The 19,664-nt window shown below is 47.8% G+C and overlaps 2 protein-coding genes across 2 annotated transcripts; both read left to right on the forward strand.

Annotated features, from left to right (window-relative positions):
- The first annotated feature begins 6,886 nt into the window (after window positions 1-6,886).
- Window positions 6,887-8,115, forward strand: LOC121350372 (homeobox protein HMX1-like). The gene is given in 2 exon segments (XM_041461650.1): window positions 6,887-7,456; window positions 7,574-8,115. Coding segments are annotated over 2 exon segments (882 nt in total). The 3' UTR covers window positions 7,886-8,115.
- Window positions 8,116-16,571: 8,456 nt separating this feature from the next.
- On the forward strand, window positions 16,572-18,064 carry LOC121350115 (homeobox protein vent1-like). The gene is made up of 3 exons (XM_041461151.1): window positions 16,572-16,809; window positions 16,966-17,198; window positions 17,705-18,064. Exons 1-3 carry the CDS (start codon window positions 16,572-16,574, stop codon window positions 18,062-18,064), a joined length of 831 nt encoding a protein of 276 aa, XP_041317085.1.
- Window positions 18,065-19,664: the final 1,600 nt, after the last annotated feature.

Consider the following 19,664-nt stretch of genomic DNA (forward strand, 5'->3'; position numbering starts at 1 on the left):
CTTCCTGTGAAGTACTTGAATAGGTTACTCATCTGTAACGCACCTCTGAGATCTGCTTTCCTGTGAATTTTTAAGAACAAGTGAGATAAAACTCTGTCATAAGTGCATAGGCCTTGTTCCTTGAAGGGAGAGGGACTCAGTAGGGATCTTCAGTAAAGTAAACTGGGCACTAATTCAAATACTTACCTGCAATCAGGGAATTATATTAATTTGATTATTAATTTAATTGTATTCCAGTCAGTTCAATTTTCATTCTTCCACTGATACATACCGATAGTAGGTGATGCTGTGGGATGAGCTGCTAGAACTGATGTCAGAGATGTTGTAGAGGGACGCTGAATTTCCTGTCTATAGCTATGCTAATGCAGTGGAAGAGTGACTTGAAGCTAAAAGCAGCAGCAGGGGCGGTAGGGGCCGAGCCTGCCATGCACTCTCCGTGTGCTGGGTGAGTCCCCTCAGCTGCCAGGAGCTGAGTGACCATCCCGGGAGTGTTCCTGTGTACATGGGCCACTCAGGGACATGCTTCAGTGGTGAACTTGGATTAAGGGCTGGACTCGATGGTCTTAGAGGTTTTCTCCAAAGTGAAAGATTCCCCGATTTTATCACTGCCTCAGCTGACCTTTACTGCTTCCCTTCGCTTCTGTGGCAGCTTTCTGGCTGGAAGTGTGGCTGTAACCAGGAGATGGCACACGAGGTCCTCTGCAGCGTTTTAGATGGTGCTGCTGCACCGGGAGCAAAGGGAGACTGAAAAACGATCCGCTGTTCAGATGTCTGCACAAACCTTGCCTATTACAAACACGCAAACACGAAATGGCAGGGTTTTTAATATGGCATTTGTAAAATGAACATGTATTTATATTCAGCGTTCAGCTGCTCCCTTTAATCTTTTAGAGAACATGCATGCACATCGTCATAGTCTTAAATCCTGTTTACCTTCTATCCATGTGTAATACACTCATATCTGTAAAACCTGGCAAAATAATTACCCTGCACTGTCTGGAGGAAACGTAGACATCGAATTGCAGATTACAGGGGCAGTGTTAAGCATCTTAACCTAAGTACATTCCTGTCCTCACCCACTAAGCACAGCTTTTCCCTTCTCAGTAAACCAGGGGAATGTCAGGACATGTCTGTGCTCCCTGTTTGGGATAAGTGAAGGCAGAAGTACAGTGTCATTTATGGTCTGTTGCCACAGTTACATATCCTGCCAAAATTCTTCTCTTCTTCAGGCAATAGTAACATTTGCAGGATAGTTGATGTGAGTGACTGGAATAAGGGAAATAGGAAGAAATGGTGTATAGTGGGGAATACAGATGAAGGGGAGAAATGACTAAAAATGTGAAATGGAGAAGAGCCTTAAAGTCAGTTAAAAAAAAAAAAAAAGGGGGAGGGAGGTTATAAGGTTATTTCCATTTAATTTGAACAGATTGGTTTTGGAGCAATACAAGGACTTGATTTATTTTCGGTGTAAGTTGGGGGGGAAGGAAGAGACAGTAAAACATTTACACTGCTGAGACCAATGCATTTCAAAGCAGCATTGTGTGGCATAGAGCAGGATGGGCACAGAGCTGATAGATGTCCCAGGGCTGCCAGCTGTGATAGCTCATTCTCCTGCTGGCTGACTCATCATGCTCAAATGCTAACTCTGGAATCAAGAGGGAAAATTATTCATCCTTTAATAGCCGAAATTGAAAAGTTACTTTCAAGAGTAATAAATGCTTTGGTCAGTATAATTTCTTTCATTTATTTCTGAATTTCTTTAGATTTGTGGGAAGTATGAATATAATGGAAAATTTCTGATTTAATGCACTCTTACATGTTGCTAAATATAACTTTAGAAGTAAACATTATGAAAAAAAGTCTCTCCCCAAAGACTGAAAAAGAAAAAGGCCTTGATGTAAAATGTTTAGTTAGCCTCTCTGTTAGGTTTTGAAAAGATTGCAGGGTGTCTATGTGTGTCTAATTGTTTTTAAAGTCTAATTTCTAGTCTAAACAGAATTAAACCAGCTACAGATTTCTGAGCAGTTTCATTTGAGCAGTGTCCATAGAGATCTCCCTCTGGCAATATGATAGCAATGAGTGCTGAAGTAGCATTTACATTCCTGAAACTTGGATGGTTTTCCAACTAGAATAGTTTGTTTAATAATAAATAAACAAAATACTCTGCTTCTGTACCTTGCTTCTGTAACAAAAGCAGTACATGTTGTAAATGTGGTCCTGCTTCATACTGAATATGACTTGTTTTTAATAAGCTTAAATTTGAGTAAGGAGCCATTAAAACAAGTGTTTTCTTTATTAATATTTGCAGCATGTCTCTGCAGAATATATATATTTTTAAAACATTTCACTGGTTCTTTTTTAGCTGCTTGGTGGCAGCCTTGTGTTAAGGAGCCATGGGAGCTTTTGGCATTTTGAGTGCTGTGTTGATTTTGATCAATTCCAAACATGATAAGACATTAAATTTTCATCTGTGCATTGTCACTATGTCTGTACCAGGCTCTTCTGGTAATTATGCACATATGGTCTTTAAATGCCTCGTGGAAAAGTAGCTCTTATTTCGTCAAAGAGGAAAGATAATGATAATAATTGATAATTAAGAGATTGGTTGGAGGCCATTTATAATGCTTTTAAGTCCTAAATAGTGATTACTCAGAAATGGAATGTTTGGATAAGCACACCAGGGCAAAGACTGTGTAAATTGCATATCAGATGCCAGCAGCCCTCATTTTCCTGGGCAGACCTTCACGGGAAATCTGCATGTCCACAGGTGAACACACGGCCCCTGTGTGCTGTAAACGGCCTGGCTTTCACTCTCTGAGCTGCATCACCACCTGGCTACTCCTAAGAACCACAAATTCCCTCTGCTCTTGTCTCACAGGACCCTCCAATGGGAAAGGGTCCCCTGCTGGTACAAAATGACAGTCCTTTCCTTTGGTACCCAGGGCAGCAAGGCTAGGGATGGCAGTTCTCCCTGGTCCCTGGGGGAACCCGAGGTAGTGCCACCCTCAGCTGCTCCCTTCAGTTCCTCTACAGCTCCAACAGTGAGGGGACAATCCTGCCCCCCTGCAGGGCTCTGAGCTGGCTTACTGAGGCACAGCTGAGCTTTGGGCTACAGGATGAAGAGCCACAATTAATTCTCAAAGGCTGAGATATAATCACAAAATATTTCTATTTATTATCTGTTATCCAATATTTCTAGATATTGTCAACTGTCTAGTAGGCAGCCAAGCAGGAAGTTCTGCAGAACCTCCTCAACATGAGACCAGTTGTGTGTGAAGATTTCTGCAAAGTTGAAGGGGAGGGTGCTGCCTCCCCAGAGAAGGCAGCTGTGTATTCTGCAAACATCTGCATAGAGTATTGCCATTATCTATGGTAATGGACCTCCCGACTCCTGCTAGTGGCAATCATGTTGGTATGTCTGAGCTCTTTGTCTCTGCCCCCCGTAGCAGCAGAGTAAAAGCTACTGTCTGTCCCTGCCCTCCTCTGACAAATTTCATTAGCATGAGCAGGTTTGCATCCCTTTGGTAATATCACTTGGTTTCAAACATGGTATTTCTGAATCACAGTTTAGCAGGAGATTTTCAAACAAGCATTTAATGAATAATAGATAGAAACAGAAAGAAGACAGCTTAAGAATTTTAGAGAAAATTAAACTAGCAGCTGTTAAATATTGTAGCAGTCATTACGTTCAGAAGTAATCTGCTACCTGTCCAGGAGACTTATACATTTTATGTGTAATGGAAATGAGATTTGGTTTAATCTTGTCACACCATGATCAATTTGTGTCTCTGGGAGCTCAGCATTTGACACCACCTTTCTGCAGTGCCATTTGCTTCAATACAATGCAATTAATAAACCAGCAGTGTATAAAGATGTAATTTGCAGCTCAGATGGTAAAAAGTCTTCAAATCAGTAAAGGCAGATGTATCAGTGGATGATAAAACTCTATATTTTCTGTTTTTAGAGCTCCATCATAGGTCATGTATTCTTCTTGTCCTATATGACAGCTTGCCAAGTGTCTTTATTTGTTGACATAATGCTGGAAAAAGCAATGGCATAGAAATAGACTCTTTCATATTTTTTAAAGTATTTGTATAGAGATATATATGTTATATAGAAGAACATAAGTAGCATATATTATTTATACTCATACATAATATTCTGTAAGAACTAAGACTGGAAATAATTCTGGGCACATGGGACATATTTATCTCATTGGGATGGGATTGTGCCCCATCTATGCAGAATGCTGTTACAGTGTTCAGAAATATTTAAATTGAGAAGGAAGCTTGCAGAAAAGTTACACTTTCTTTTTGTGATTTCATGAGAATTAGTCCTTGAGAATGGCATTTTGCCTGACTGCGGGGAAGGCTTGGCAGGATTCTGCAAGCAGGCAGTGGCACTCATATTCCCAGTTCTGACTGGAGAGCTTGCTGCCAGGCCACCTGTTAAATGCAGCTGAGTCGAGACCTGTCCTTCAGTAATTCAGTGAACAGAGCACATTCCTGTGTGTCTCCTCTCCATCTCCTGCCTTCTTGGTCTGCTCTGTGAGATATACTGCCCACAGAACTGTCTAATGCTCAGAAGTTCTGGGATTTTAAAATTTATCCTCAGGTCTGTGGTGAGGGAAGTCTTCACATTTACCTAAAGAAAAGAATAATTAATAACCTGAAATATCCATGGTGGGGTAGGAGGATTGGTGGGGAGTGTGTGTTATGAAACAGGAAATTTAAAAGCAATTTTGTACTGTCTGGTCAAATAAACTTTCTAAACTTTCCATTGTTAATCAGAAAATGCTTGGGAATGATAAATGGATGAGGATTCAAATAATTAGATATCAAAAAATTCCAGTTGTTTGGTGAAAAAAACCCCACAAATATATATCTGTGTGTGTATGTGTGTCTTTGTGTGAGTGTGTGTCTGACAGGCTTTGTCCATGCTAGAAATGTTTGTGGACTTCTTCAGGTAGATATATGGGAGGCATTAATGCCTGAATGTTTATTTACACATGTTTACACCATTTTTCCTCCAGGAAGCTTGTTTAGTGGGCTCAGACTGCAATGTCAGTCCCTACCTACACAGGCCAGAAATGAAGGACTCCAGGAGAGCTCTGGTCATTTATGGTTGTGGTTCTAGATTGGTTGTTAGACACCTTTAAATAGAGGTGACAATTTTGTTTCTGGTTTTGTTTGGTTAGAGACAAACTCATGAACAGTGTCATCACTGATAGAGCAAAGTAGGACTCACACTATGCCATGAAAATGAACAGTCAATGACAGACAGAGCCTAAAAGGGGTTCACACGTCAAGCTTGAATATAGTTCAATGAAACAATTTTCTGATGACCAAAAAACTCTAGGATTTCTTGATTAATGGATATAGCTGAAATGTTTGGTTGAGGAAAAGATTGACAAAGAGGATTTTAATGAAACTTCTACTGGATCAATACAAAGGAAGAATATATCTGTGTAATATTAAAATTGAATACACTGGAAGATTTAGACCTAAACTAAGTAGGAGGGTTTTCAGTCTTCAAACCTCTGCCTCACCAACAGTCTAAGAAAAGTTACTGTAATCACAGTTCTAACTCTATCATAGAGAAAGTGAAGGCTGAGAAGTGCAGCCAGAATGGCAGAATAGCAGGTTGGCCAAGTCACAGGGCAGGCAGACAGCAGAGCACTGGGTTTGTGTGCAGGTGGTGGGTGAGTGTAAAGCAGCAGGCAAGAGCAAGGACAGATAAATGAGATGTGCTGGCATGATCTCTGGAGGCAGACTGATACCAAGCAGGGCTGTGATAGGAATTATCGATGCACTGGAAGTCCCACTCTGTTCTTGCACAGGAGAGGAGGGTGAAAAGAGGAGGAATTCATGGCTATCCTGGGGTGAAGAACGGCCCATAAAGCACCAAGAGCCTTTTATCAATGTACTACAGAGGCTTTACTGCAGCAGCCAAGTGTTCCTGTTGCACACAAAACCCAAAGATGAACGGGAAGGTTTCTGAAAGACTTACATAAGGTAGTAAAAAGAGAAAGGTAAGATAGCAGAGAAATCTGGATGACCTGCATAGCTGCAAGAGATCTGGGAGGGAAGATATGACATGAATTCTGTAATTTCAGCAGAACTCTCAGCAGAATGTAAATTCTAAGGCAATAATTGTCATTTTCTGATTTGTTAGTCCAGAAACTATACTTTTATATAAACGACCAGAAGACTATCAATTCATAGAATCCAATGACCTTGACATTTACCTTTTTCTATTTCACAACTTTCTCCTCCAAACTCCTCAGCCTGTGCCTGGTGCTTATAACCTCATGCTGCAGTCCCGGAGAACCCAGTGAGTGAGTTTATTTGCATTGCAGCTTGCCTGGCTGAGGCTGTCTCGGGAACGCAGTGCTCGGCCCAGAGAGGAGCAGGCTTGAGCAGAACAGTGGGCCTGGTCCTTGAAAAGGAATGGAAAAGCAACTCCAGGGGAAGGGAGATCGGAAGTAGCAGCGTTCCTTCTCCCTCCAGCGGCCGGGGATGCTGCGCTCCCCCGGGGGTACATTCCCCAGCGCCGTTTGAGGCTGCTCAGCTCCATAAATGCCATTTGCATGGGGATAGGATGTAACAAGAGCTGTAAATCACTGACGGCGGAGTGAACTCCTCAGGGGCAGACACGGCGGAGCCGAGCCTCCGAGAGCTGGGGCAATGTGTGAACGATATCTTTTGTTGGGGGGGGGAGGACTGATAGCAATTAGATGATACTTATCTGGCCCTTTGATGTGTATTTACACGAACAACGTTTTCCTCCGGGAGTTGCGCTATAAAGGAGGCCCGTGCTCCCCGACACGCTCCTTCCCGGCATCTCCTAAAGAAGGCACGATGACTAAGGCCCCTTTCTCCGTGGAATGGTTGTCCCAGAGCAGCCAAGCTCTCAAGAGCCCCACTAAGGACTCCCCACACCGACCATCGTCCGCGGGCCACGGGCCCAGCTCCAGCGTCGGCCGGAGCGAGCGGAGCCAGGAGCCGCCGGCGGGCCCGCGGGACGGGACGGGCGGCCGGAGCCGGGAGCGCCTGGCGGCCACTCCCGCCGCAGGTACCGCGGGACAGCCGGGGGCTCCCGGGGGGGGACGGCGGGTCTGGGACACCCCGGGCCCGGGAAGGCACCACTGCGCCGTGGCTGCTCGGGGGCGGGCGGTTCCCCACGCGGTACCCGGGCCTGGCTGACCCTTTCCTTCTCCTCATCCCTGTGCGCAGGAGCAGGCGGGAGGCCATCGGGAGCGGAGCAGCCCGTGCCGGAGGAGGGTCCCGAGTGCCCGGGCCCCGAGGAGCCCTGCGGGCGCGGCGGGCGGCGGCTGCGCACGGCGTTCAGCGCGGAGCAGATCAGCACCCTGGAGAGCTCCTTCCAGCGGCAGCAGTACCTGGGCGCCGCCGAGCGCCGGCAGCTGGCGGGCAGGATGCGCCTCTCCGAGGTGCAGGTGAGCGGGGGCGCGGGCTCGGTGAATGGCGGCGGCACGGCTCCAAATAACGAGATAATCGAGCCTGGGTGGCGTTGTAACCTCGTCTCTTCTTCTTCCCCTGTACCCTTCCCCCAGATCAAGACGTGGTTTCAGAACCGCCGGATGAAGCTCAAGCGGCAGCTGCAGGAGTTGAGAACGGAGCCCTTCTGCAGCCCCGCTCTCCCTTACGGACCTCAGGGCGCTGTGGTGCCCCTGCCGCTCACATACGTGGCCCGGCCACCACCTCTGCCCCGGCAAGGGGCTGCCTCTGAGGGCTTCGCTGTGGCGGCCCTGCCGGCACCCGCTCTGGACCTCAGCAGCGCCTGCAGAGCACAGCCGGTTGGCTTTTGGGCAGCACCCTGCTTTGTGGGGTACCGGGACCCCAGGGCTTTCCTGCTGGGTGTCTGACCCTCTGATACCAGCTAGGACTAAAGAGGATTTGCACTACTGACAGATATCTGGGCTGCTCTCGTCCGTAACTGCTTGGTGGAGTTATGATGCAGCACCGATTTAAACATTTACAAAGACATGCTGGACAATCTGAATCATGGACTTGAATTTATAGGCAACTGTAAAATATAAACGGGGTGGGACAAACAATAATATAAATGGAGTCTTTTAATAAACCTATTTTTTCCCAGCTTTCATGTGAATTCCTTTCTCGAGGATTGTAGGGGTATTCATCCTGCCCCGAAAGAAAGCTCCTCTTCACTTAAAGAAGCATTTACTTCTTTATCTAGATTTGTTCTGCCCCAACTGCAATTTACTCTGCCGCTGAATGCGAAAAAGCGTGAATTTCTCTCTGTCTTCTAAAGCAGGTATCCAACCCCTTCTGCTGCTTTCTGTCACAGAACTGTGTTTTTAGCCAAATGTGTGGATACACCTGCTACTTAATACTGGGCTTGGTATAGTTGCAGAACAGATACTTTTAAGATTTAAAAAATTATTTTCTAAATAAGTATGATATCATATCTTCACGTTTTAATGAGCTGCCTCAGTAGATTAGTAAGAATCTCTTACCTAAACAGATCATTGAAAGGATCTTGACATTTCTTATCTAGGAAACAGTATCTGGTCATCTCACATGCAGTTATCAGGGTACAAGGGTGATGATCAAAAGAATTTTAACATTCCAAAGCTGGTTTTCCATAAGTGGCAGTAAAATTCCTTACCACTGTGCTATGCACTTTTAAAATTTGGATAATGAGCTAGTAAACTGATGATCAAAATGGCCTGATTTCAGGCCAGAAAAAGGGCTCTGAGAAATGATCTTTGACTGTAAGTTGACATAAATCTTTCAAAGTCAATTGTCAACTAACATGAAAAGAGCAATAAAAATTTCCATGACTTTAGAGGTGATCTGGGGGGGGTTACTAGGATATTTCCGGCACACTGGTAATTTTAACTCCTGTAATGAATGGTCTGAGGGTTCTCTAGCAGCCTCCTTGAATATCTTTTGTATACAGAGGCCAATCTCCCGCTTGTTCCCTTGCCTGGTGAAAAGCAACATTATGTGCTGCTGTGGGGAGTGGGCTTTGCAGTCACCTCTTTTGTAATCTGTGCTGTATTTTTCTAGTCTTTTGAGATAATAGTATTTGTTTGCAATTGCACAAATTGTGTATCTCTAATGCAAGAGTTTCAGCTAAATTAAAAAGGGCTCAGGTGCTATCAGTCTTGCTGAGATCTCAGGAACATTACACAGTTATGGATTAAGGAAGTTTGTTGACACATAAGTAAAATTCCCATTCGATGGAGGCTTATTTCTGGAAGTCAGGTGTCGTTAAAGACATCTCTCTGACTCTTTCAAACATCATTAGGGAACTGGAGTGTCTCCAGAAAGAGCTGCAATGGTGAGTATTTCCCTGTGCTCTAAAGCAGTCATGTTTGAAATAACAAGACAGTCAAGGCCAATAAATGTACAATTTACCATTAAAAAAAATAAAATTAAGCATTAGACTCCATGTGGCTATTCTGTTTTCAAGGGAGTAATGGTTGAAGGGTTAGGAGTTCCCCTTATAATCTCGTTTGGCCACAGAGGAGAGCCCCACCACTCCTCCAAATGCTCTGCTCAGCTCATACGAAAGGAATAATGATAATAACCCTTCCTGCTCTCAGAAGCCAGAGCGGCGGCATGGGAAGCTGGGGGTGAAGGAGTGGAGCGCTCTCTGAGGCCACCGGGACTGCCCGCAGCGTTCCGGGAGCGCCCCACCCCAGGCCAAACGGGGGAGCGTGAAAGGGAAGTGGGCATGGGCAGCGCCGCAGCTGGGCCCGGGGAAAGTGAGAGACAGATGGAAAGGCTCGGGAGGAGAGAGGGAGAACAAAGTGCTCCCGCCTGAGGAGGGGAGCTGCTTCCTGGGAGGGGAACTGCGGAGATGGAGTTTGTGCAGGGGAGGAGGGTACCATCGTCTCCACCCCAGTGCTAAAAAGGGAGAGGCAGGAGCACTCTCTTATCGGTCCCCATGTCCCCGGGGAGAAGTGAACTGGGGTGGCCCTGAACGAGCCCTCATTCCCTGGGTCTGCCCTCCCCGCTCCCGGGCTCGTAACGCGGAGCTGCAGCCGCCGGGCTGGGCTGTCGCCGTCCGACGGGCGAGCGGCGCGGAGCCGGCCCGGCCCTGCCCTGCCCTGCCTTGCCTCCTCAGCCTGCCCAGCCTGCCCTGTCCTGCCCTGCCCGCACCCGAAATTTTTTCCGCCGCGCCCGGCGGTGCCCGGAGCGGGGCAGCAGCTTCCCCTCCGTGCGGAGGTTTAGAGCCAGGCAGAGACAGACGGTGCTGCCGGGCACAACGCGCAGTGTTGCCGTCCTTGCCGTGATTTAATCCCGCGGGGTTTGTGGGGACAGCGCTGGGACAGGCGCCCTGCGAGGCCGAGCGGCAGCAGCCCCGGGGCGGTCTCGGGGATGGTCTCAGCGTCCCGGGGGTTGTGTGCGGCTCTCCGTGCTCTGGCCGAGGCTGGCGGGTTTCGTGCCAGGGGCGAGCGCTGGTTAGCGGGACTAACGGGGCATCCCAGCTCTGGGCGTACGAGCTGCAGAGCGGCTGGCGAGGCAGAAGCCGCTCTCTGTTGGAAAGGGTGCTAATGGTCACTTAACATAATGAGTCCTTGGCCGCAGGCATATTCAGCAAGCGCATGAAATACCTTGCCGGTGTTTTGGCAGGGCTAGCTTGCAAATACTCTTCTGTTTCCCGGTAATTGCTCAAATGAACGCGACAGATGATGCTCACTTGGCCAAGTCCCTAATGCTATCAGGTTCCTCCGAATATCTACACGATAATTTCTCTCCGACCTGCAAAACCCGGCTTTCTCTAGAAGGCAACTACTACGTTCCAGTTGTCTAAAAACTTCATGTGAAGTAATTTAATTTTTGCTAAAGCTGTCCAACTGTAGCATTAAATTGCGAACGCACGTTTTTCCTTTGATCTGAGAGAAAGAAACTCGGACTTCATGCTTCATGCCATGAGATTACATGAATTCAAACATCCTGCTTGTTTGAATTTCTCCTTCACTATGTTTTAGCTCTGGCAGCAGTAAAGGGGCACTAGTGTCAGTGATACCTGCACGGTCCCAGCCCCTCGCAGGAGATGGGAGCGGTCCGGCACCGCAGCCGATTCCCGGGCAGCCCCGGCAGCGCGGCGGGGAGTGCCCCGCCTTTGTGTCTTCAATCGCACCGCAACAAACCAGCCCCGGAACGCTCTCCAGCAGCACAAAGGGGTGTGGGCAAGTGAGATACAAATGCGAAGGGAAAAAGAAAAGAAAAGGAAAAAAAAAAAAAAAAAAAGCCGGGTCGATTAGTTGGGGAGGAGTAGTTTAATGCCCGTGGGGTGAAATTGTCGGAACCCCCCGGCCCGGCGGCTCTCGAGGAAGAGGCTGTATAATCTGGAAACTGGGCTCCCCGGGGAGGAAAAGGGGATGGGAGGGGAAAATTGCCAGAGCGCTAACTTCAAAGACCTTCTCCCCTGCAGTGCGTGCGCGGAGGGGGAGAAACCTGATTGAATTAACACCGCGGGGCGGGGAGCCGCCAGCAGCCGCGCTCGGAACCACCCGTCCCAATTTGGCTAAAGCAGCCATCAGGGCACTGGGAATAGGATCGGGGTGAATCACCCCCCTGCAGCTCCTAGACATGGTGGAGCCACTCCAGGGACCTCTTTACAAACTAGGTGAAGTTATTCGGCGTTGTGTGCTAATCGAGAGAGATCTCGCATTGTTAGGCCATTACATCTAATTGCTGCCCATTATCTCTTTCTTTGATACTCAATTAGATGACAATTAACTTGATAAATCCCACCGAAGTGGAGGGGGGAAGAAAGAGGAGAGACTTCTTGGTCTTGTTCCTTGTGTAGATTTTACTACTCTTCCTTTATATTTGTGTCTTAAATTCCTAGGCTTCAACCTAGTATTATCCTCTAATAGTACCTAGCAGGGAGCTAATCCCAGTGTCTCTTCGGTATTCAGGTAGGCTAAGTGCTTTCATTTCTATTTCAGCTCCTAGTTACTCTGCCTGGGCAATTCTGAACAACTGTGGAGGTGTCGCAAGTCCTCAGGCACTGTGGCCATCGCGCGCATAGAAATTCAAGTGCTAGTTTGTTTCGAGCTAACTTGTGCTTAGCTTATCTAGGTGCTTTGTCCATTAGTTCTGCAAAGCAAGCAGAAATATTTCCCCAATAAATCGTTTTTAATGCAAAGCGCGTGTTGGCTCCCACAGTGGCTGAATGGGGATATCTGGGCTTGCAGCGTGAGTCGGGAGGGAAGAGGGTGAAGCGCTGCCGGCTGAGTCAGTAGCATTTGTCATTTATTGTGTGTTAGCCCGCATTGTTCCCGTGGGCAAAGGAGCGGTGGGGTGATGGCACTGTTAGTGTTCACGGGTACTTCAAACAGAAAAGCATCTATTCCCAAACAATCGATCTCGTTGATGCCTAATCGACTATCTAATAGCACCTATCAGGACATCAAAGGAGACGCTGAATAACCAAGTTAGCATTTCCAAAGGGGAGCAGTGGAGGGTACAAACAGCCATCAGTTGTCCCACCGGCCAGGAGCCCAGCCCGGGCCTGTGCGCCTGCGATTCCTGGGGCCCCTTCTGAAGCAAACTCCTGTCTTGCCTGCAATTTTAGCCATGTTAAAACCCCGTTCCTTAAAAAGCGTTCACTTGCCTCTGAAGGGGAGCTACACTTCCCCAGGCTCTCTCCTCCTGCCCATTGCGCAGCTAAACAAGTTTTTTCGTGGTGTTCCAATGTTGGAGTCTTTTTGGTTTGGATTTGTTGGGTTTTTCGCTTTCTCATAGTGGAGTGGGTGGCATTGCACATCCTATCATCTCCACTCCTCTGGTTTTGTCAATAATATATTGGAAAATCTGTGCTTTTCATAAATATAATTAGGATCTGCCTATGACGGAGTCACTGTCCCAGATCTGGTGGCCTAGTACATCGACTCTCAATCTATGATAAATGCTATGATAGTTTGGTCTGTATATTGTTTTTGGGTTTTTGTTTGGGTTTGGTTTTTGGTGTTGTTTATGGTTACCTACAGACATGCCTAGCAGGTAGAAAGTTTGCAACATGAAGATTTGTCCAACTATGCTAGCAATTGTCATTCCCCTTGAGAAGAACTATTTTTCTGTTAGCAAAATATGTCCACTTTTTCTTTATGTTTTCATGCAAAATCAATGTGATGGTCTGCTGAATGTGGCCTTGGCACACCAATAGCATTCCTGGGCAACAAAAGTGCTTCATCATCTGGCGAAGGATGAGTATCTAGTGTCTTGCAGCTTGAACGATGGGCTGACCTTCCTCAGGCAATACCCTCACGCTGTAGAGCTGCTGCAGTCCTGCCTGTTCCCATGGGTTTACATGCCGTGTGTGCACAAAGCCCCAGATGAAATATTCCCAGGCATACCAGTGAGAGAAATCTACCATTTGTCCTTAGAACTCTTGCAGAGCTCACACGAGAAGAGCACTCTGTCCTGACAGCCGTATCTGTAATTATCACATCCTGGCACGAATCACTGCTCTGACATTCGGGGTATCACACCGAGTCACAAGAGTGCATAAGCTTTCAAGACATTTATTGAAGCAGCAAGTGTGTTTCTTATGGTTGTAAGGCTTACATACAAAGGCAGAACAATAAATATTTTGAAATGTGATTTGGAGAAATGGGTTCACTATATTCTTAATATAACACATGTAAAAAGAATCCATCAATTTTTCAATATTATACAATATCTGAAGTTCTGAGTATACAGAATTCTATAGGACAATACTTAATTTTCCCTGAGAATTTAGATTTCTTTTTCATCATGTTTATATATCAAATCAATTCAATGCTGTAAAAATTTCACATGATAGGAAAGAATTGAATGGAAGTTAATTTGTGGCTCGTACGAGCCCCATATTACTGCAAGGTGAGGGAAAGATTTAACTGCAGATGTAGCACCTCTGTCCACCCAGAGTCGTTAAAAGTTTTCAAGTTTCTCAAGCTGCCACCTCTTTCTAATGGGAACCACAATAGCTACATAACACCTTCCACACTTTTCCCATCTGTTCCAGGGTTTTGTGGTCCACAGATGCAGCCACTTTCATCTGGAGTTGGGGGGGATCTTAGTGTTGGATTCAAATATCCCGCTAAATAGGCAACTCAGATTGGGGTCTAATTTTTAAAAAAAAATCAGTTTTCATTGACTTTCAGCAAACTGTTCAACAGGTGAACATCTGCTTCCGTGCACTCCCAGCCAAAGGAGACGGAGGAAATGGCAGCAGCTCTCCAGGGTTAATAATACTTGCCTTCTATAAGACGCACGTAATGTATCAGAGCAAATGTTGGTCTATTTGGGCACAGCACTGCGTGGGCCTCTCGTGTCTGGTTCAGTTTTGGCAGCTGGGGATGAAGTGTCTCTCCTAGACGGCAGTCCTTGGGTGTTTCTGTGTGCTCGGATGAGGGGCCTGCAGGGCGTGGGGGACTCAAGGCTGCCTGGCTTGGCACAGATTTCTTCTGCTGGAGAAACGGTGGGGGAGGCTGCACTGCTGGAAGCTGAGCACATGCTGCCTGCTGGGTAGTTGTGTGCTCCGTTTAGGAGCTCCTGAATACCAGTAGTTTTCCTGTATTTTGTCTAAACTTCTTTCTGGTGAGGTAGTCAGTCTCTGCAGAGAGCACCCACTGCTTTACCAAGGACAACTTGCTGTGTGTGAGTTTCTATGTGGCAGAACATGGATTTTCTGCTTGGATATGTCCACATATGAGGTTATTCAGAAATTGCCGTTCTGAAATAAGACTGAAGATAAGAAAGTGATGTGTTTCCTTCAGAAAAAGAGGGACCAAACACGAGTGGAATAGTTATTAAATCCTGAAGTTATTAAAATTAATGTGCAGGCTCTTAGTTCATTTGGGGAACAGAACCTATCCCTGCTTGGCCGAAATGCGTCTGGGATTTAAATGTTTGTGTTGCAGCGGTTTTGGCTGGGTCAGTAGCACTCACAGGTGTGCGGTTCTGATCCAGGGTGGGATCCAGCTGTGTTCACCTGCTTGGACATTTGCACTGGCTTGTGCACATCATCCAAAATGACAGTCTTGTGCCAGTAGTAAGTGAAACTCCTTTAGTGGCTGTGCTCAGCACCCCTCAAAGAGCAGGGCGATCTCTCTGTCGCGGCTGTGCCGAGGCAACAACAGCCTTTCTCATCCCTGCCCTGAGGGGATGGTGTTGCAAGCAAAGCTCCAGGAGGCATGCAGCTCTTGGGCTCTGTGGACTTGGTAAGGTGTTTGCATTGCTCGGGTGCCTGGGCTTTATCCCTCCCCCGGGGCCAGTGTGGGGATAAGCCGACTTTGTGGGATCGGGAGGGGTCGATAACCCTCTACACATTCCCGCGGCCACGGAGTTACGGGAACACCTGAGACAATGAAATTTAATAGCACGAATATAAGGTTTTTTTCCAAATGATTTTCATAATAGACTGGGGAGGTGGTTTAATTAGGGTTTGGTTGGCTTCTTTTTCCTCCTCACATTGCCCATGTGTGTGGGAACCTAATTATTCCTGTGTTTTAGAAAGAAACAAACTAATTCGCTGTTAGACCCAGGTTTATGGTGTCCGCTTCTTCCGGTGATGCATCCGAGCAGGAACTCTGAGGATTTTGGAATCGTCATTGAAATGGAGGTCCTGTCAGTGCATTTACCCAGTTAGAGGGATTGGCCCTCGCTTGCATTCTCCTTGAAGCGAGGGTTAGAATGTGATTTATCCAAGTATCGCTACTGCTGGTGTGCTCGTGCTCGGTGTGCTATTTTTTATTGGCGTGACCAAAAGCCCGGTGAAGTTGAATAAAAGAAGAACCTGGAGACAGGCTGAGCTGCCGAGATGCCCCTTTCCCCCAGTCAAGCTGTTCTCGGAGATGTCACGGTATCCTCCGTGCATTACAAGGGCACCGTCCTTCTCGGGAAGCGGCATATGGATTGGGGTATGAAGCTGATGAGGTGCGAGCACTGCTGCTCACTCAGCGCTTTGATCACTAAACGATTGGGGAGATGGGTTGCGTTTTCTGGCTAGACAGACGGCGCCAAGTTCAAGCTGAGAGGGCCCGAGGCTCTGCTCACGCCCAGCCCGGAGAGTGAGGGTTGAGTCCCGTGGATAGGGACTTCTTGACACTGGCACCCCATGGCTTTTCCCAGGGAAGGAAAAGGACGGCGGGACTGGCAGGCTCTACCCGAGGTTCCTTATCCCTCATCCCTGTCCCGGCCCCGTGGGTGGAGTCTCGGGGCTGGTTTCGGGCATGTGTGCGGCCTGGAACCCCGCGCCTGAAAAGGCTGCGGTGAAGCCGCGCTGTCCCCGGCAGCCACGCTGTCTTTAGACGCCCGTTTGCGGGCTGGGGCTGCCCGAGCCCTGCCCTCCAGGGGAGAGGGGCAGCTTTGCACTTCAAGGGGGTCTCCCCGGCCCCGCAGACACGCTGGAGCCAAGGGCTGTAGACATTTGCCAGACGTGTGAACTTTCCTCCTCGCTGCTAGCTGTTATCTCTGCTCGATTCCCACTTTGATGTGTGTTCGCACTTACAAACCACCCCTCCCGGCACGGAGAGCCCATATAAGAGCGGGTCGCGGCCGTGGGCCGTCCAGCCCCTCTCCGCCATGAATCAGGCCCAGATCCCTTCGGCAGAGACCAAGCCCAATGGGGCCAGGCCCCACATCTGCTGTGCGCCCCCTCCCCGCGCCCCCAGCTCGCTGGGCAGCCCCACCCTCCTGGTCAGAGCCAAGCCCCGACGGAGCAGCCCCGAGCCGGGCCAGCCCGCGGACAGCGAGCCCTGCGCGGCGGAGCGGAGCCGAGACGGTCCCCGGGATATCAGCGAGCGCTGCCCGTCGGAGACAGGTGCGTGAGGAGGGAGAGGTGGATGAGGGGGCCGACAGAAGAGGGGGGAGCGGGCTGGGGACACGCCGGTGCAACGGCCTGGCAGGGCTGAGGGGCGGCGGAGGCACTGCCCCAGCCGTGCAGGGGCCTCACCGCCGCTCCTCCTCCTCCGTGCAGCCCGTGACGGCGGCTGGCTCAGCGCCGACGAGTCCTCGGGCTACGAGAGCGAGAGCGCGGAGCGCGCCGGGCCCGCGGCGGCGGGCGGGACCCGCGGGCGGCAGCGGCGGGCGCGCACCGCCTTCACCTCGGAGCAGGTCTGCCGCCTGGAGAAAACCTTCCAGAGACAGAAGTACCTGGGCGCCACGGAGCGGAGGAAGCTGGCGGCTGCCTTGCAGCTCTCGGAGATCCAGGTTGGTCCCGCAGGAAGCGAATCCCTCCCGGCCCTGCTCGGCAGGAGCAGGCAGGGTCGGCGGTTCCACACCTGTCTTTCCTGCGATTAACAGACTCTTGAGTTTAGTAAGGGCTGTGGGATCCCGCGGGGGTTAACGAGTTAGCACTCCGGGAAATTCGCGGCACTTTCTATCGGGAAGCCATCAAGGTTTTTTTATTTCTTAGTGAGATGAACTGTCCTGGATATACAGCGATCTGCGTGTAGACCATGCAGAGCTACAAACTGGTCTTAAAGACTCTAATTGATTATTGTAAATTCCCTGAACGCAGCCACTCTTTCCTCTACATCCCGCAGATCCTCTGCCTTCTGCTAAGTAGGGCAAAAGCATCAGTCCCGCTGTGTCAATTCCATCTGAAGCAAAATGGCAAAAGCAGCTGAGATACGGATGCTCATAATTTGCTCATTTTCCTTAGGCAAAGTCCCTGATTTGTCTCCTGCATCCCCTCCTTCTTTTTTGTTGCTTAGATTAAGACCTGGTTTCAGAACCGGAGGATGAAACTGAAGAGACAGATACAGGACCACCAGCACAGCCTCGTGTCCCCTGTTCCATTCCACAGCTACGCCCCGGGGACCTCACCAGCTCTGTTTCAGGATGGTCTCCACTACCCCTTTGCTGCCCAGCACCAGAGACTCCTGCCTTTTACCCCGATGCCTGCTGTGCAGTTCAGCTTCTCCTTTCCCAGATATGACGCATCGCAAAGCACCTACCACTTTATGGCAAATGAACTGCCCTACTACCATCAACACCTTCTTCCTCATCCTTCTTTCCATCCGGTTATTCAGAACAAAATGGACAGGCAATGCCACCCAGTGTATGCATTATAGTGATAAAGCAGTGTTTTATACTGTAATGTGTTTCATGCCCAGAATCTCTTGCCTGATTTGGAAGAATGTCTTTATTATTTTAAGTTAAATGTGAACATTAATAATTTTATATTTGATAATTAATATTAAAATATTAATTAATCTAGTTAAAAATGTTATGTTGATGGTTTTCATTGCTCCCCCCCCAGTTTTTTTTCATAAATGTGTGTGTGTATATATAAATAAAATATGAACAGGGTTATATGTGTCAACTCTATAAAAGATTGCACTTGTGCAATGCAAACTGCAGCGGTCACTTGTCCTCCTTTGTAAAGGTAATAGTTTAAATGGTTAAATACATTTTGTCTGACTTTCCTGCTATCTACCGAGATTGTGTCTGTTGAGTGTTTGGTAGCCTGGACAGAGGCAGCTGCACCCAGTTGCCCTGCACTGTGCTTTGGCCTAAGTACTTTCTCCAGAGGAAGGATAAGCTGTCGGTGAGTTTCTCTCCTGGATATAAATCAAATATTACAAGTCCAGTCCCATCTTCCATGTGAAGGCAGCAGAGGTAATAGTATTAAGTCACCATGTCTTTAAACAGGAATTAACAGATAAGGCCTTCATTTTGGAATTTTAAAGTTTTACAATTGACAAAGCAAACGCTAGGTAAAAAAATTTTGGGTGTATTCGTGTCTGGTTCAAAGCCATATCTGATTGGGATTGTAACCTGAAAATTTGACTTTTGTCTCACCACTAGAAAACAATTATAATTGCATACTTGGCAATTTGCACTTTTTCAGCAATTTGATCTATTCTCTTTAAACATACAAATTTTGTTTTAGTAATCCTGAAATGTGTTGGGTTTTTTTAGTTCCTCCTGAGAGTGGTGTTCATTCCTAAAAGCGCTTACTTAACACTTATTTGTTAGCCTAGATTTTAATGAAGTTTTGTTAAATCACCTGTAAGGCATTTTAAATACATTACTTGATTGTTGCATTGTAGTCTAAATTTCCACCCTCCGCCCTCTAATTCAGTGAGTCATCAAGAGTTTCGATGTAATAGCTTAGGGGCTTCTCACTTGTGAAAAAAATACTTGGAATGGGTAAAGGGAATTTTCTGTGGAGTGTGTTCGAAGTGACCTGGCAATGCACGGGTCGTCCCTTCAGCTGTGTCGCAGATCGGTGCTGCCCTGTGGGGCACAGAGAAGGGGTGTGGTGGGGGAAATTCCTTCGCGTGTCTCCCAGCTTCCCCTCCTCCCTTTTGTCTACCAAACGCGACGGAGGGAGGTGCTGGGGGGGGGGGAGAGGGAGAAGAACGGAGAGGGAATGCATGGCACAAAGCTGTAGTAGGCCCCCTTTTTTGCCTTGTGAGCAGAGGAAAGGAGGGTTTGGGTTTTTTCCTTGGTGGTGGTGGATTTTTATTTTGTTTTGTGCTAATTTTTTCTCTCTTTACAGCTGCAGAGTAGTCTAACCATCACCTAGCAAGTTAGATTGGTCTGGACTGGGGAAGGAGATGTAGTCACACCTGCTGCAGCTGCTTCATACTGATGTAAGGTCTCTGGTTTCCCATTGTCTAAAGGCTTGGTTTGCCACTTTCCATAAAACTTGCTTTGTGACTTTTA

The sequence above is a fragment of the Pyrgilauda ruficollis genome, unplaced genomic scaffold (genome assembly GCF_017590135.1).
Source record: "Pyrgilauda ruficollis isolate IOZ18807 unplaced genomic scaffold, ASM1759013v1 scaffold15, whole genome shotgun sequence".
Classification (NCBI taxonomy): Eukaryota; Metazoa; Chordata; class Aves; order Passeriformes; family Passeridae; genus Pyrgilauda; species Pyrgilauda ruficollis.